General features: G+C 50.7%; 1 protein-coding gene across 1 annotated transcript in view; it reads right to left on the bottom strand.

The window, feature by feature from the left end:
• The window catches only part of ANO2 (anoctamin 2), a 357,148-nt gene that overhangs the window by 49,070 nt on the left and 289,482 nt on the right, over nucleotides 1-18,596 (bottom strand). Inside the window, exon 16 of the mRNA XM_032874339.1 lies at nucleotides 13,758-13,953. Within this exon, the coding sequence (XP_032730230.1) occupies nucleotides 13,758-13,953 (196 nt within the window). The remainder of the gene's footprint in view (nucleotides 1-13,757; nucleotides 13,954-18,596) is intronic.

The following is an 18,596-nucleotide window of genomic DNA, read 5'->3' as shown; positions in this document are numbered from 1 at the left end:
CCTATGAGGTTCAGGCAAGGAGTCAGCCCATAATTCCCCAAGAAGCTTAAGAAACCCTGGGCAGAAACCTCCCTGATGCCTTCAGAAGACTCGAGACCCAGGGGATGCTGTGGTGGACAACGGGGCCGAGTGTTTGCTGGGGACTCATGGATCGTGACAAATGGCTTGGCAAAGATAAGAGATGACAGGGCTACACTTCAGGGGCAGAAAGCAAGCACAACCCCTGCATTGTGTACTTGAAAGTGTGCCGAGGGCAGGGCAGGGCCAAAGCACCACGACCCTGCCAGCTGGAAGGCCCTGTGCCCCGATGAGGTTGGCGCACAGATTTGTCAGTGCCTGCCCACCTGACTCACACGTAGTTTAGTAGACATCTTTGGAAAAGCGGATGCAAAACTCGGTTTCTTCTCCTGATATTCCCTTCCCGGACCCATCCCCTTATGTACAAATCCTTCACATCCTATCGCAATCAGATCAAATGTTGCCCGTAATCTCCTCCCCGAAGCCTTCCCCAATGACTTCAGAGGGTGGTAATCTCTTTTTCTTCTACCGTATTTTATATTTCTCAGTATTTATGACCTACCTCCATGCCTTCCAAAAATCACAACAGGACCTTTCATTGATCTTCTTAGTTGGGGTTACCTGCTATGTCAAGAAGTAAGTAGTTTGGGAATAAGTAATCTATTTGGGAAGTGCTCCCAGGAAGCCTGGTGAGGGAGTGCGGCAGTGAGACAGAGAAGGGAAGGAGGGCAGCACAGATGTGCTCTGAACAACTGAATGCCACAGGCGACGGGGGCTCAGGTCCCCTGGGGACCTTGTAAGAGACTGTGAAATTATTACCCTGAGGAACAAGCAAGTGCAGTCCCTCACTGGGTGATGGGTACCACTGGACTTGACTCCCTGGCACTTCTGCCTCATCCTGTGCAGGGGCTGAGCTCACAACTGGAGATCGCCTGTAGGCAGAGAGCTGTGGGGACCCCCAGGGAAGCCAAAGGGACATGTGTGCTGTACCTACTTATGCGAGGGGGGTAGCACAGCTCACTACAAAGAGAGACAGCCAAGGTCCAGAGAAGTGAGAGCCTTGCTCTAGATCACACGGGGAGTAAGTTCAGGTTACATAAGAGTTCAGGTCTGAACCCAGATCCCCGTCTCCAAAGAGACACCACCACACTGTGAAATCAGGACCTTGGACTGCTGTTTCCATCACACCTCTTGTTCCACCTCCCCACCCTCCAACACCGGCTCACAGGATAGGGACCTAAGAAATATTTCTGAGTGTTCAGGTCACATTCATTGAACCCCAGCTGGGGGCTGCCAGGATGAATGACCACTCTAGCCTTCCTGCAAGGAGCTTTCTTTACCAAGGTCTCTGGGGGAGCCTTTTGCAAACTGCCAGGTCTTTTCAAGACTTAATCTGTGAGTGGCAAGGAATCTTCTCCCCTTTTATCATGGGGATCTTAGGGAGAAGAATGCAGGGTTTCCATGACCTGTTTTCCCACAAAGCACAGAGAGCCCCTCATTCATTTGCAATCTTAGAACACAGTCCCGAGGATGAGAGGTGATGCCCAGGAGCATCAGTGGTGGTCCAAATGCGAGCAGAGACCTACTGAGGAGACTGCCGCATGTGGATGTCAGCCCCTGGGAACCCATAGCCCTGGGAGAGGCCTTGAGAACCCCAGAAAGCTTAAGTGCTACTATCTGTGATATCTGTGATAGTGCTACTATCGCAATTCTGATCCTGGCCCAGATTTCTCCCTAAGGCCTGGGGAAATGAGAGCTACTCATTCTCTAGTCATGTCCTAGCCCCCGTGAACCCTAAGAAACATGGCATCACCCTAGGCAGCCAGCAACACTGAAAACGGATTCATTCTCCGGGAGCCTTAACATCCTGAAGCCTACTTAAGTTTGGCTACGCTCTCGAGCAGGCCTAGAGGCCCTGGCAGGCCAAGTTGAACCTACAGAGCACCTAGTCATGCTATTCTGGGCTCAGCTGTATGTTGATAGCAGTGAATACTTGGCTGTTTTGTTCCAGAGATGGCCATAGGGACAGATTTGCGCATCAGACACACCTGACTTCAAATGCAGAGTGTAGTTAGAGGAATGAACTTATAGAGGAAGGGTACCGACATCTCCCTCACAAGTTGTCCAAGACAGCATAGGATGTTGACAGAGCCCTCAGCCCAGGACCAGGCAAGTGCTGGACCTCAATAAACAATAGCTCCTGTTGTCCTAAATAGCGTCCTCCAATGCCGTCATCTCCTCCAAGCTGGTAGCCCTGCTTTCTGCAGCACAGTTGGGCTGTCTGTGGCCAGGCATTTGTGTACAACTCTAGACCCTAAGGTTCCGGGCTTCATTATCATGTTGACTAATGAGTACTCTACCACCCAGTGGGGAGGACAGCTAGTAGGTGACCCTGTTGGCACGTAGCTGCAAAGGTCTAATCAAAACAGCCTCTCCGCCCACCTCCCCAGAACTCCCAGCGCATGCTTCCTGAAGTCCCCCAGACAACTTTGGAAATAAACATTGTCTGCTAGGGAATCTGGAGACATTGCCATAATTTTATAGGAGATGAAGCTGGAAAAGTCTACCGTGCTATCCCTCAGCTGGCAGACGGCCTTGTGGTTTTCTCCTTCCTGCTATGCCTGCACAGCCCCATGAGCTAGAAGGGCAGCCAATCCCACACAGCCTTGCCCAACAAGCATTTGGAAGATGGTCTGTACTCACCGCTCACAGTGAACACTGCGACTTCTTCAGTTTAAGGATGTTAGCAAAGCCCCACAGATATGTCGCCTGTAAGGGCTTTTCCATCCCCGCTATGATGTCTGCCTGACAAAGAAGCCAATGTGTCCCTATTGGATTCATGCTTCTCAAATCTTTGCTGGGCTCAACATCCTTCTTTAGTCTGATTCCTATTTTCCTTGACAAAAGGAAGTAACACCGAGGCCCAAGAAATACCTGCCATCCATTTCTAAGGTCACTTTCCATTTTAAGATCTCGTGACTCCCATGTGGCTGTTAACCTTGGCTTTCCCTAGCCCCACGCCACCCCGGCCCCACCATGCATGGTGTGGATGGCTTTTCCACAATGAGCACAGTGCAGCAGATGGGCCCGACTAAGCATATTTATTGAATGAAGGAATTAGTGACATGAAAAAAATATGATTTAGAATAATGAAAAAATATTTATCATTTAATAAAAATTCCCTGTCGCATTCCAAGGGAGGACCATTGCCTGTGGGTATGAAGTTACAAGAAAGCAATAGCCAAAAGAGTGAAATCTCCCTCATTTCAATTTCAGTTTCATTTAATTAATTTAAATTTCCCCACCTTACCCACAAGATAAGAAATGGGGGTGTTGGAGCTGGATGCAGGACCCAGAAGGGCTATAGCCCCTGACATGGGAGGGGCAGGGAGGGGGCAGGAGGTGAGGCAGAGCTGCTGCCAAAGAAGAAAATGTAAGTGATGGGGGAGGGGCAGAGGCACCCAGAAGAAATGTTCCTTCACTTCCCTGTTGAAGAAAGAAGGAAGGAGGAAGGAAGGGAGGAAGGGGGAGAAGGAAAGGAGGAGGAGGGAGGGAAGGAAGAAAGGGAAGGGAAGGGAAAGAGGAAGGACAGAGGGAAGGAAAGGAAGGGAAGGGAAAGAACGGGAAAGAAGAAGGAAGGAATGGGGAGAAGGAAGGAAGGGGGGGGGAAGGAAAAGGTTTTCAGCGCTATTTTGAGCCTTTGCCCAGTATACCAGAGGCAGCCAATTCAACAGTAACAACCCCTTCTTGTCTCCCATTTTAAAATATTTGGGGGATAAGAAAATTAAAACTTATCTCACCCAAAAATGAGTAATCAGGTCTAAGGAGCTGAAAATTTAGAAAACTTGTCTTGTAAATGTGGCAAGGAGGGGATTAAGAATGAGGTACAGAGAGGCACGTGTCTTTGATTTTCTTTTATAATCTCCTTGGAACTCTCCGTGTTCAGATCGCTCAATCCCTGCAGGAATGTCCTCCAAGTTCTTGGGAAAGAGAATCCGATCCTTTTGGGATGTTTCACTCCAACTGGAAATGAGTGGTTCCCTTCCTCCAAGCTGATAAATCAGGGGCCTGGTTATTATTTATTAGTTTCAGTTCTAAAAAGAGCCTTTGCCTGTGTTCTTAGGGCCATGGGCCACCATAAATAATGGGCACTTCCAATAAACAATCCAAATCCCCTTGAAAGGCCACTAAATCAGCTGGATGCCCCCACCTCAGAGAAGCTCTGCAGCCACGTTCTGGGCTTTGCTGAGCCGTCCAGGGAACACCCCTCAGGGACGTAGATAACCGGGGGTGGGGAGTGTCAAAGCCCAAGGCTCCAGTCGGACTGCTGGATCTCTCTCAGTGGCCAACACAAGGAGCCTCAACTGTCTACGACAAAGGCTACATGACTCGAGAGATAGAACAAGTTCTCCACTTGGGATGGGGATGATGTCTTTAGACCAAGAAGAACAATCTGTAGCTCAGGCCACTGGCAGGATCCCCTCGTAAGATACAGACCTCTAGAGGGGCCAGAACCGAGCCCATGAGAAAACAGCCCAGAGCCTTGTGCTTCATGAAATTCCGAACACAGTGCCTTTAGACTGCGATGGCTACAGGGGTGCAGGAGGGGCGTCAACGTGGAGACCATGGGAGCAGGTAGAAGGCAACCCCTCTCCATCCTTATTTGCTCCCCAAATCCCGTGTCTCCCAGTCACCCCACCTTGATTAGAGGTCTTCTGAGGGTTCCACCTCCTCCTGACCTGCTGAGGCAGATTTCCAGGAGAGGGCAGATGCTGTCCCAGGACCAGAAGGGCAATCGCATTGAATTCCTGGGCTGAGCCATTACCCAAGCCCCCTTTCTCTGAAGTGTTAAACCCCTGGAGCATTGTGTCATGAAAAAATATGAGTACGAATGACCCAGCTGTAAACTACCTTGGAAAATAATTAGTATGAAAGCCCAAGTTAGTCCCAGGGGGCCAGCTCAGAAGTCCACGTCCCCAGAGATCCATCCTAATTATATGAAAACAGCATGGCCCGCGAGAGGATGCCAGCTGCAGGGTCTGAATTTTCGAGAAGCAGCTCAGTGTCCCCGAAGTCCCGGACATCCAGCCAGAGCAGATACAGCGATGGTGACAAAACGAAATGAGATGTCCAAGTGTGTATTTAACCTAGTACCAGCCCTGACCTTCCCTCTATTTATGTGTGTGTTTGTGGGAGCGCGGGTAGGCGTGTCTCAGCCTCCTGCGTGATGTTGTTGCCTTGTTTGCACCATCGCCAAAGGGAGGGCATCACCATAGAGGAAGCCAGCCAGCTGGGTAATTAAGCAGCCGGTGCATTGCCGAAGGGATCGGAGAGCCCCAGAACTGGAGGTTAAGTGTGGATGCTCCTGTAGCCCACGAGAGCGTCTTAGTGCAGGGGATCCCCCCTGTTAGAGTCAGGAAGATGACTCCAGTTCCCAGAGGGATGGGAGACCTACTATGCTGTCCAGCAGCTTCGCCCAAGGTGACAGCACCCCAGGGCACCTCATTTTAAGAAAGAAGGAGACTAAGTAGGCAGGAAGCTCCTGGGGGAGCTTATGTTGGACTTCCTGCTAGTAGGAGAGAGGAGTGCTTCCGTGGTTCACTGGAAACATCAAAGAGACATGTTCATAGTTAGAGCTCAAGTTTGGGAAGGGATCCTTGCCAGTTGTATTAATCTATTATAAGTAGCATGTTACTAATAATAGTTTCCTATAACTGGAATGAATTGTGCCACGAACTTGGGCTATAACCATGATCAGCTCCCTTTTATTATTAGCAGCGGCCTCCCATGCCCTCGTCCCTCCCAGACAACATTCATAAGACCTCACGCCCACAGCAGCGAGCGGGCCCCCAGACAGTGGCAGGATCCCCTGGAGCCACACCCTTCCCCTGGCCTCACAGATGGCCAGGCAGGAGGCTCTTCCTCCCCCATTGCCTGAGGCCACCCAGGGAGTCTGTAGCTGGTGGCAGAGCATGGACCCTGCAGACCTCTCAGGCCAGATTTCAAATTACCAGCACTACGGTCTCCACACGCCCCCAAACCCCACCCCAGGAAGGCACACATCCCTGCCCACACACATCCACATGCATCTCCACGTATCCCTCCTGGGGAAAGTACGTTCCTGCTCCCGAGCAGGCTCGGGCCCCAGTGAAGCCACCTCCCCTTGTCCCCACGCTCAGAGCCAACAAAGCAGCGCTTCCCCCTGACTCTGAAAACACACGTTGTCCACATCTGATGGAAAATTAAACCCACGCATGAATGTTCAAGATGTTCTTTAAAAGAATTTTCGATGTCTGACAGCCTCTGGCGCTGAGCTTCCTCCCCCTTTTCCCCTTCTCTCTCTCCTTCTCCTTGACAGTAATAGACTGACTTTCCCCTGGGGAGAGCTTAGAACTGGCTACAAAATTTTACACTGAGGCATTTCAATTCTTCGAAAAAAAATTTTTTTAATTTAATAATGCGTGAGGGACCCCAAAGTCTGTGAACCTACACAGGTGTCCTCGTGTGTGCGGGCCTAGGAGGCAGGGGACAGGGCACGCAGGGCTTGTTCCCTCTGAGTCCCCCTGCTCTCTGGAGACCCCTACCACCTGGCACCCATGTGGGTGGGGGCATTGCCTTGTAAACCTAGAGCCTCTCACGGTGTTTTCTTTTCCTTTCTCAACACCTCTGAACTTTCCTGAGATTAAGGACAGCTACGTATTACCAGACTGTAGAGCGTCTCACGGTCCCTGCACTGAGGCCCAGCTCACCCCCACTACCCCAAGACCTTGGGCCTGTTCTTCATCTCTCTGTGGCTCAGTCTTCTGACTCTAAGATGGACATGTTAAGACTCCCGACATCCTGGGGGCTCTTCTGGGGATTAAATATACTGATAAACAGAAAGTGCTTTGAGCAGTGTTTGGCAGGTGTGCGCGCGCGCGTGCGCATGCACACACACACACACCCCACTAACCACGTGCTCACGAGCCAAGCTCCTAAACCTCCTCAGGCTTCCCAGAAGTGAAATGAAAGCAATGACCAATTCCTGGCCCTACGGTGAAGATTCGGTGGCACAATATATGTGCTATGCCCACCGGTGCCCCACATAGGTGGTGGGAGCTCCATTACAACCAGGTCCTCTACCCTACCCCCTCCTTTTGTTCACGTCCCTGCCCCAACTCGGGGCCTCCAGGGCAGCAATGCAGCAGGACATTCGCAGTGTTTAAACAACTCACAAACACAGCCATTTTCAGAATTGGAAACTCTGACTGGACACAACCACCATTCTTTGAGGACCTACAAGAAGCCCAACCCTGTACCTGGGAGAGTGAAGGGTGAACTGCTCAGCTCCACATACAACCAGCACTGCACACACATTTTTGGAAGGGAGAGGAGGAGGAGGCAGAGGTGGTGGGGCTAGAGATCAAGACTTATCCTGAGACAAAGGAGCGGCTGGCACCTGGGTGATTTGGTCTAGAAGCCCGCTGTGAGCCCTGCCTCCCCCACTCTGCCTCCAGCTAGAAGAATGTCCACAGCTAGAGTGCAGACAGGCACCCCTTCCAGGCCAAGGCGAACCCATGCCTACATGGGGCAGGGGAAGACCCTGCAGTTTTCGGGAGCACTAGTTCTGCTCTCTCCATGTGGGCTCAGGAGCTTGCTGCCTCAAAGGCATGCTATCTCCCCATGTCCCAAGGAGAAAGCTGCTATGGTCTGCGTGTTTGTGTCCGTCCCAAATTCACATGCTGAAAACCTAATCCCTGATGTGACAGTATCAGGAGGTGGCGCCTTTGGGAGGATGGAGCCCTCATGAGAGCGATCAGTGCCCTGATTAAAGAGGCTCCATAGAGCTCCCTACTCCCTCTGCCATGGGCAGACACAGCCAGACATCTGTGGCCTGGGACAGGACATCTTCCCAACTCTGCCGTCATCTTGATCTCGGACTTCCAGCCTCCAGGGTAGAAAATCCATTTCCACTGTTGATACCCACTCTGTGGAATTCTGGGATAGCAGCAGAACAGAGTAGGAACAAAGCAGACCCCTCAAGCTCATCCACTTGGTGACCTTTGCCACCTTACCTCATCCCCTGGCCTCCCAAGACAGCTAAGCCCTGGCTGACTGGTCTGGGAAGCTGACGTCCTGATGTCCTGGCCAGCTCTGGTTTGTTTCCCATTCCTGGAGGCAGAGCCTTTCTTAGAACCACCACCTGGGACCCCTTTAAGAATGAACAGATCAGGGGCGCCTAGGTGGCTCAGTGGGTTAAGCCTCTGCCTCCGGCTCAGGTCATGATCCCAGGTCCTGGGATCGAGCTCCGCACTGGGCTCTGTGCTCAGCCAGGAGCCTGCTTCCTCTTCTCTTTCTGCCTGATTCTCTGCCTACTTGTGATCTCTGTCTGTCAAATAAATAAATAAAATCTTAAAAAAAAAAAAAAAAAGAATGAACAGATCACTGGAGACCATCCTGTCCTACCCATTTACGGGGATCCTCACAAACTCATCACTGATGTTACTGAACCGGACTGCACATCTTATACAGAGGGTCTTGGCCACCAAGGCCCCGAGCTTCATTCACTTTTCCCCAGGAGCCCCATCCCTCCACCGCAGGTTCTAGCTCATTCCCTGCCTCACCAGTGCTGCGCAGCCACCAGATAACACTGTGTCTTGCACTCAAGCCAGTGACCATTGTTACAAGGCAGCCAAGGAGACAATCACTGTCTTTATCTACCACTGCAGAGCCAACTCCTAGCAAATTCTGGGGTTTTTTGGTGACAAATATTTGTGGCAAGAATGGACCTCGGATTGGCTTGATGTCTGAGCCTGTTGGGAGATGCTCCCAAGAAATCAGTCTTCACCACCCAGCCTTGCAGGAAACACTTGGGAACTTGGGGTTGTTTACACCAGCTGCTTGCACCCGGTGAGCAAGGCGGTCGTCACAGCCTCCTCATCAATCAGGAGCTCTGGGGCAAGAAGCCAGATGGGTATTAAACCAGCGTGAGAATAGCAAAGGAAGCCCCTAAGTCCAGCAGAATCCTCGTTCCATTAGGTGGCATTATTCACAGCTTTCTGTCCCCAGGGAGCCCTTGGGGACTCTGCAGCCACACCTCTGCCCGTAGGTGCACCGGCCACCCCACTGGGCACCTCCACCTCCACTTGTTCATGGACTCACACCCACCCTCTGCCATTAAGGACACGTCAAGTCTTCTGATGCCTTGGTTGCAGCTCTCAGTCACTGGCCCATCAAGACAACTTTGCATGTACGTTCTTCACCTCAAAATTTCCTCAAATCCTCCGGTAAACAGGAAATCCCCAATGCATAAATGCTCGCTGTAGCACCCACCGTGACTAGCAGGGTGCCTAGCCTACGGGCATTTCTTGAAAACAAATTTTCGAGGGCACCAATGGAGAGAGAGATGGATTTAGCCAATAAAGGCATCGACAAAGCTGTGCTAAGGTCTACTGGGAGGCAGGCCCCATGTAGTGTATACAAAGAAATGGCAAGCGCGAGCGGCTGTCCTTCAGGGCTCGGCGGCCTGGCAGGAGCCAGCAGCAGTGACCCTGCCCGCTCGCGGAACGTCCACGCACTTCCACACATTTCCCCGGCTCTCCAGCCAGGCCGCTCCAGCCAGGCCGCTCCAGCCAGCGTGCCGTGACCGGAAGTGAGGGAGGCACTTCCGGCCCGCAGCGTCTCACAGCCAACATGGCATCCGCGTGAGGCTTCTGTGTGAGCCCACGCCCCATGCCCTGTTACGCCGGACATGGAGCATGAGCGGGTACAGATAAACAACTGCGCATCACGCACCTGAGATTTTGAGGTTAGTTTTTTTACGCTGGCAGAGCCTCATCTGTTCTAAGACTCGTAAACACAGACACGAGTCCAGCGATGAGAAAAGACGGGGGTGGAGCAGATAAGGCGCCCAAGCTTACTTGTACCTGCTAGTTTATGGGCCACCAGTCTATGGTGTGGTGTCCCCTCTTCCTAGAGACTTCCCTCCAGGTGTGTGGTGTGCTGGTGCCTTCCTGCCGCCCCAGTCTCAGCCACCATGTTACCACCTCCACGGGCCTTTCCCGACCACCTGACCATAGCGCACAGCACCACACGACGGTCCCATGACTGTTCTCACCCTCTGGGGAATGTTCCCGCTCACTGCCTATCTTTCCCTTATTACGGGGTAAGCACGGTGAGACCAAGGGCCATGTCTTCCTTGTCTATGGCTGTTTCCAGAATTGTGCCTGGCACAAAGCAGACGTTCCACATCCGGATGTGGGTGGACTAGGGAACACATGATCTGCACCGGAGTTCAGAAGCGGGTATGAGGAAACTCCCCGAGGCCTGAGTGTCCAGAAAAGGATACGGGAGGCAGGCCTCTCGAGGTCATTTAAAAGGAGGGTCACTGAGGGCTGTTAGAGTGCCTACAGCAGCCTAAGCACAACACAGAGGTGGGAACCAGGGTGATTGCGTGTGACCGTGAGTGGCATGGGTTGCCAGGGTGGAGGAGGACACTGGGAAGAAGGTGGCCAAGGGCCTCAAATGCTAGTTGATATTTGACCCAAGACCAAAAGGAAGCTGGTGGTGGGGGGAGGGGTGCTGACGGGAGTGGTTCTCCCCTCCCCCAGCCCAGGGAGGTTTGAGAAAGACTGCCTGGGCAGGATTTCTAAGCTAGAGGCCCAGAGAAAGGGGCTAAAGACAACGGCACAGTCCTTAGTCCTTAGGCTATGACAACAGCTGACACAGAGGGGACGACCCATGGACAGGAAGGAGGAAAATGACGAAGAAAGGACCAAAAATTTTCATTCCAGAAAAGCACCCTGTTTGCTCAAAGCCACACATCTGTGGGAGTTGGGAGGGAGAAGGAACCAGGCCCAGTGCTCAAAGTTTCCTTCCACTGGGCTCCCAAATTGAGTGGCCCCTCCACTATACAAAAGCACCTCTCTGAGCCCTCTGGGAATATCCAGTATAAGGCAGACAAGAGCAGCCATCTGGGGACGAGGCCCATGTCGGTTACTGCACGGAGACCCAATACACCACTTCTCTCCAGACAGTAAGAAACTCATGTCAGCGTCACACAAAAGGTATTTGCATTTCAGAGGGACAATGTGAGTGTGAACCTTAGTAAAATGAGGATCTAATACTTCCCTTGCTGACCACACACAGTTTTTGTGAGGATAAAATGGGATAATGGAATTCTTTTAAGTTTAAAGCTGCTTTATGAGTATCACTATCACAAAGAACAAACTGGAGTTGTTAGAATTTCATCGCCATTCCACGGCACAGGCTTCCTTCCTGACCCCTGGCTTCTCAGCCAGAAGGAGGCCGACCTTTTGGGGTGAGGGAGGGAGTGCTATTACAAACAGTGGATGTAGCTTCACGGTATGGGAAGTGTTTCACAGCCCGATGCAAAGAGAATTTGCCCAGCCTTGTGCATGGGAGGTGCTCACTAAATACTTGTTAGTAAGGTTTGCACTGCAGGCCACACTCTAGTTTCTAGGCCTCCCAGTCTCTAGAGCTATGGAAGACAGGTGATATGAAGTATTGCAGACGGGTGGCAGGGAGACGTTTCTGCATCGTCACTGGTTTCCTGATCCTCTCTCCTTCCTTCCTACCTACATGTTCAGCAATCTCCTTTGCATTAGGCCTTCCCGTCTCTCTCTTCTTAGAGGCATCCTAAGTCCTTGCCGGGACAGTTCTGCAAATATCCAGCTCCAATCGTGTCACCCTCTTCAAAAACCCCAGTGGTGTGAGGTCAGAGCCCTTGTGGGAAATGGGGAACGTTTCCTTCCACTCCTGATGTCACCCATATTAGGGAGGGAGAGGGCTTAGTCGTCATGCCCTACCCTGTCTCCCCTACCTTATTCATTTCCCCTCTTGGGGGACAGAAGCTTATCTCATTGGTCTGTCTGGAAGGTGACATTGGCATTCCTCATCCACCCATTTCCTCTGCCCTTCCTCTGGGGAGCTAAGGGCCTGCAGGAAGCAGGTGTTCTTCTGGCCCTCTCACCCCCAATGTCCTAAGACTTCCCAGGCTTCCCTGTCCTCTGCTGCCAGCCCCGGGCAGGGAAGTCTATCTGTCATCTGGTATTAGGAAGCCTATCTGCTCTCCTGCTAAGCTGCTTCCTCCCACATAGCCATTTTTAGCTTTAAAAGTGAAATCTTGGCCTTTGCCTACGTCTGCCTTTCCTTACTTCTCAGCTTGTTCAGCAATCAGGCCAGAAAGATGGGTAGTTTTTATTGGATGACCCTTTGAGCTCTAGCAAACACTTTCTCCCTGTCTATGAAAATAAGCAGAGTTCTCAGTGACATCCAAGGTCTTCCACAGAAAACTCAGCTCTCAGTCAATGCTCTGGGTCCAGCCCCCACTCTGCTGTGCCCTGGACGTGCCACAGACCCAAAAGGAACTGCCATACTGGGTTCCTCGCACATCCTGGACACACTTCGTGTTTTCCTTCTTCCATAGGCTGAGCTCTCGGCTCCTTCCCTGGCACCAAAATTCTACCCATTGTCGCCATCATCCAGGCCCAGCCCACATGCACCCCTCCACGTGCCTTTCCTGTTCCTGAGGGATCTGATCTCTCCCTCTCATTCTGTTCCCTCTGCCAGGAACCTCCTGTCCTCCTGCTTGCTTCCTCCTCCCTGTGCACCTGCCTGTGTGAAGACCACTTATCTGTGAGCAATCCAATGTGATGTCCTTGTCTTGGAAGCCTCTCCTGAGCCCCCAGGAGTGTTGGAGCCCTCCCTAAGTGCTTCCATAGAATCCCACATACCACTAAACACACCAAAGCAACATCCTCTGCTGACTTTTCTCAAGAACCTTATGAAGGAACACAGAAAACACTTATAAACGTGCACACGCCTAAAGGGAGCAGACCTCTACTCTAGATGGCACCTTGCCTAGAGCCACATGGAAACCCAAAATCAATGCCCACTGTGAGTAGAGCCCAGGACCAGGGAAAGGCACCGAAAGAGTCCTTTTGACTGGAATTAGGGAAACCTTTCTGGAATTTTCTGATCCTCTTAGAAGGGAAGGCTCTCTTAAAGATGGGGGTCAGTCTGTCAAGTGTCTAGCTTCTAACTGGTCAGTGAATTAAAGATATCATATCATTAATTCAACTTTGCTGAGGTTAGTGAGAGGCTGACATTCCCCATGCCCAAATTCAATCGGGGAAAGAGATGCATGCCTCTAGGCCACCCAGGATACGTGCCATGAGGAAAGGGTCTCAGCTCTCAGCCCACCCCCTCCTAATGAACACAAATGCCAAAAAGTGGCGCTCAGGCAACAGCAGGTTGCAGCTCAAATGACACGTCTGAATACTGAGGCCACCACATTTTCTCACTGGCTTGAAGCTGGGGAAGTCTGATATGCCTCTTTGAAGTCTGCTCAGTGCATGGGGAATGTGTGGATTTTCTGGGGCCTCGGCAATATGGGGATAGATAAGACCCTCCCAGGGCTCAAATATCAAGAGCTTTCTCGACTCTGTAAACACTCCTGGGAAAGTGAGGAGGGCTAAAACTCTGCAATTCTTAGCAGGAAGTGTTCAACCCATCTTGTCTCTAGGCTGGGCTAAAAGGAAGAGACCCCATGGATGATTCTCAGGGGAAGTACAGAACCACCATACTTCCTCATTTCCCCAATTAAAATGCATTGCACAAAGCATTTTGTCCCTGTCCCTTTTCTTCCTTTTCGGTCACCACCACCAAAAACCTTGCACACATTGAATTGACCACGTTTGAGGAGGCCTGGGGCAAAATGGGGTTTGGTGACACAGTACCGATTTTGGTGAGCCACACGGCCACGGCACCATAGATCTCGTCCAGGATGAGGATGACCACAAGGTTGATGATGACTGCCGTTGCTGTCACTGTCACCCGGACATTGGAGCGTGTGGACTTGTTGAGAGACAGGGCTGCAGCAGTCGTGATGCGATACACGATGACCCCAAAGACAATGGAGAAAGTCAGGGCAATCTGTTTGGGAAACAGGGAGAGTCAGTGCCCAGTGGACAAGTACTGAGCAGGTTCTACTTGCCCAGCCAACTGTTCTAGCTGCTACATCAGAAACTATGGATATGGAGTCCACTCATGTGCACCCTTTGAACTCACGTGCCAAGCCTGAGGACAGGTGCACTGTCCACAAGAGTGAGTCTTCCATTTTTATCAGATGCCAAATGGTTAACAACACACACAAAACCCTAAGAGTGAAAACGCTGGACACTGAGGGGTGTGTGGCACACGCAACATGGTTTCCTTCACTAGGGAGCTTCTAGTCAACTACGCAGGTAAGCTGAACTCTTACTAACCCACGGTGAGGACTACTGGAGAGGTATTGTGTGCTCAGTGAAGGAACTGGGTACAGAGGAGCAAGCTGACCAGGTGGGGTAATGGGATGGACTCTCAGTGCAGGGAAACAGAGCCATGGAAGGCGTCTGAGCTGAGAAGCGGTGAGTTAGAGCTTCAGGCGCTGGGTGTGGAAAGGCTGTCCCAATGAGAACCAAGGGAGAGAAACCAGGAGTGAGATTTGTAGACTCTCAGTCCTCAGGTGAACAAAATATCACACTAAGATTTCTCTACCAGGCAACGGTAATGGAGGACTCAGATTTTTCATTTGGTGCCAAAACCTCTGGCTGTTCACGTTGAAAGGAAAGGTTCCCAGCCACTGGACCTCTAAGGGTCCTCCACTTCCTCCTTCTAGAACCTGAGAACAATAAATCACTCTCCCAGACGAGCCCCTTCCCTCTCCCATCACAACCCAGGAAAACACATTTCCATGAAGCATGAGGATGTCAGGGGAAGAAAGTGGCCTGAGTAAGCTCTCAGAGAGGGCAGAGGGAGAACACGGAATGTCTAGGTGTATAACCTGCTCCGAGCAAAATTCTAATTCGTGTCAGTCAAGTGAAGTCTTCTTAGAATTCTTTCCACAGGGAAGGCTGTTCAGATAGTACTCCCCCTGGGGTCAGGGCATGGTGGGCTGGCACTGGCTATGGAGAGCTACATGGACACATGGGGGGAGAAAATGTTCCATCTGAAACTACAAATTGTCCTGGACTACATGTTCCCTCCCGAGAAAGAAGGGGAGGAGGGGGTATGGAGGAGAGGGAAAGGGAGGAGGGGGCCCTGGCTCAGGCAATGTTTTTCAAGCAGTGTGCAGGACACTGGTGAGCAAATGGGGAATGGGTTGCAGAAGAATCAAGGTGTGAACATCATCAGACCCCTGGGGGGATGCCTGGGGATGCAGCCTTAGCTGATTATCCCTGCAAGCTATACAAATATTAGTATTTGTCCTCTGGGCCACCATGTGAAGGCAGGCAGGATGGCAATGTTCTCTGAGTCCAGGGGGTGTCAGGGTGGAGGAGAGGTCAGATGGGAAGGACACTGTGTGGGAGGCCCCTCTTCTGATGCTGGGTGGGGGTGGGAGCAGCAGCAGCCCCAGCCTCCAGGACTAGGGGGGGAATGACGACCCATGGAAGTGGGAAATCCTGGACATGACATCGCTGTTCTCCAGCAATATAGACATTTTCACTTCCTGTTCCTCTGGGATTGTCACTGCCAGACAGTAAGGGCCTGGAAAACGTGGTGTGAGATTCTTTTCCCCCAAAATCACTTTTGCAGCAAAGGCCAGTGATGGCGGTATTGATAAGAGTCGGGGGGTGGGGGAGGCCAGGGCATCAAAGAGTGAGTGTGTGTGCATCTGGGGGTGGGTCTGGAGGAAAACAACAATGGCAAAAACATCCTTGGCTTTGGGGTCTTGGGGCTGGAGCATGGAGGAATGAGTGGGGAGGAGATCAGCTTCTATTCTTCTCCAAGAGGCTCAGCTGCTCAACTGGGGAAGGAAGAAAATTCTTCGTGTCTTCGTTGCTACCCACTGTGTGATCTGTGGACCTGCTGTATCAGCCAGGAGCTTGAGGGACAATGCAGGGTCTCAAGCACGGCTCCAGACACACTGGCTCAGAATCTACACTTGAACAAGATTCCCATTCAAGTTCTAGAGGCACTGCTCTCTCACGAAAGCCCTTTTTCCCACCCTCCCTGTCTCCTCAGCCCTACCTCCAACACACCCTTCCCTAGTCCTCTGCTGATGTTCCTTTTGACCCTAACTTCTCAGCCCCTGATTTCCCATGCCACTAGAGAAACCAGGCTCTGACCTGTCTTTCAGTAGTTCCCACAAGGATCACAGTTCTCAAGCTGAAAGAGCCTGGAGAACACCAGCCCCGTCCTGTGACCACTTTGATGAGGAAACTGGCATGGAAAGTAAAGAGATTTGTTCAAGGTCACAAGGCCTGGACTACAACCCTCATATCTGGGATTCTGGTAAGAGTTAAAGGACTTAGGCCTTCAGGAATCATCCCAATCCAGCCTCTAATCTCATATATAAGGAAACTGAGGCCTGAGAAGCAGCAATGTGATGGGTCCAAGGTCTGGACAGTTCTGGCAAAGCTGGGATGCTAACAGTGGGACCATCATCATGAACTAATCTAGTTGTGTCCTCTCAATTTTGTTATTCAATGCCCATCTTCACGAGCAGTAATTCTTATAGCAATAGCATAAAATATGGCTTTTGTGGATGTGATTTACTAACCATACAGGACCTGAACCCTCCTCTGTGGCTCCCAGGCCTACAATCCCATCCTGACATTAGAACACATGTCCTCTAGTACTAAATCCAGCACTGTTTTCACCACTCTGGCTGCAATGTTCATTTTGCTTATTAAATTCAGCAAATATACACTGGGTATATTTCATGTTTGTGATCGGTTTCCCTCCAAATAGGCCAAAAGTGGGGATTGGTCTTGTAACTGCATTCTGCACCTCGTGTCATTTTCACAGCACTGCCTCACTATAGAACCTGCTTGGTAAAGATTGGCTGGTCCCTAGCTCTAGGAATCTAGCTCTCAAGTACATGGAACACACCATGGTCCCCATTGCTATTTGTGTTCTGATCCTGTAGCTTTACTTGTAGACAGAGCCAAACTGTAACGAAAGCCAGGCTATGGAGTCCAGAGTCTTATTTAATGCTATGAGAGACAGGAAGGAGAATGGGTCTGGACCCCACCCTCCAGGTCTTGTATTCTGAATCAAAGTTGAGAAAATCATTGCACATATACAAAGATGAGCCTTGTAGCAGCTGGACAGAGTACAGGCTCAGCTCATGTGCTTCCTATGCTCTGAACAGAGAGCAGAGGGATTAGAGAAAATCCTACGGAAGTAGTTTTGGGTCAGTTTCCTATGAGAAAGGCTTGGGGAAAAGAATTTTTAAAAAGCAAGCAGAAATGTAAAAATCAGAAGCAACCTGGGGCTAACAAGCAGGAGTGTACCCAGTCTAAAGCGGGATATGGAATTAGTGGCTCAATTTTAAACCATACACACACTGATGGCTTTATCACTGACATAATAACTTGTCCCTGGCAACTTTATTAATCTGATTAATTAACTTATATTCTCACTCAGCCATTTATAAGATATGTCTTGAGTGCCTTCTGTGTGCCCGTCACCATGCTAAGTGGCAGGGATATAGTCACAAACAAATAACACAGGACTTTCTGCCCTCATGGCACTTCTAGAGGGGAAAGACAGACAACCAACTACCAACTAACATCAACCAGATAGTATAACTGGTGTGATAAATACTGTAGAAACAAATAAAGCAAAACAGGAGTAGTGGGACAGGTTGCAGCTTAAGAGAGGGTGGTGAGGAAAGTCGTAGGTAAGGAGGTGACATTTCAGCAAGGCTCTTGAGGGGGGTCGTCTGAGGGAAGGGGCTTCCAGGCAGAGGGTAGGTAAAGAAGAAAGCAAGGGAGGGGTGGGGTTGGAGAGGAGGACATAGGACAAGGACATGCAAGGATGTACAGAGGATGCTGGCTTCTATATTTCATAAGAGGCCGATGCTTAAGACAGTTTTGAGCAGAGAAATGACATGAGATTTGATCTAGATTTTAAAAAGATGAGTTAGATGATCATCTCTAGGTGCACTATTAGGGGGCCCTTGCCACAAGCCAGGTGAAGGAGGTGGCTTCTGGAAGCTGGTTCCCAATTCCCAAGTAGAAGTAAATGACTGTCCTGGGCATGTGGGAGGGAGGCTCAGGCTCCTAGCCTAGAGCCAGGACACTGCTTTTGATAATCTCCTCCTACATAAAAGGGAAACAAAGCAAGTTTAATTCAAAAAGGAAAAAAAGGAGCGCTTGGGTAGCTCAGTTGGTTGAGCATCCAACTCTTGATTTCAGTTGGGTCCTGATCCCGGTGTTGTGGGGTGGGGCCCCGAGTGGGCTCTATCCTCAGCAGGGACTCTGCTTGGGATTCTCTCTCCCTCTGCCCCCACCCCTGCTCAAGTTCTCTCTCTCTATCTATCTCAAATAAATAAATAAACCTTAAAAAAAAAAAAAAAAGGACAGAAACTGTAGCTCAACATGTTGGGTTGGAGAAGAAAGAGGAAATTCACTTTTGTCCTCTGTAACAGGTAGGGAAGAGGCTGGCCTCTGTCACAGGTGAGGAAAAGAAACACAGCCCTGGGCCATTGTTTTGCTCTCACCATCCCATGAAAATTACCCCAGCTGATCTGGCAGACTGGCATCCCTAAAACTTTCCCCATGACCATGACCTTGGCACCTTCTGCTAAG

The sequence above is a fragment of the Lontra canadensis genome, unplaced genomic scaffold (assembly GCF_010015895.1).
Source record: "Lontra canadensis isolate GAN:19392208 unplaced genomic scaffold, GSC_riverotter_1.0 scaffold53, whole genome shotgun sequence".
Lineage (NCBI taxonomy): Eukaryota > Metazoa > Chordata > Mammalia > Carnivora > Mustelidae > Lontra > Lontra canadensis.
The sequence above is the reverse complement of the archived record's forward strand: the minus strand, read 5'-3'. Positions and strand labels throughout refer to the sequence as shown.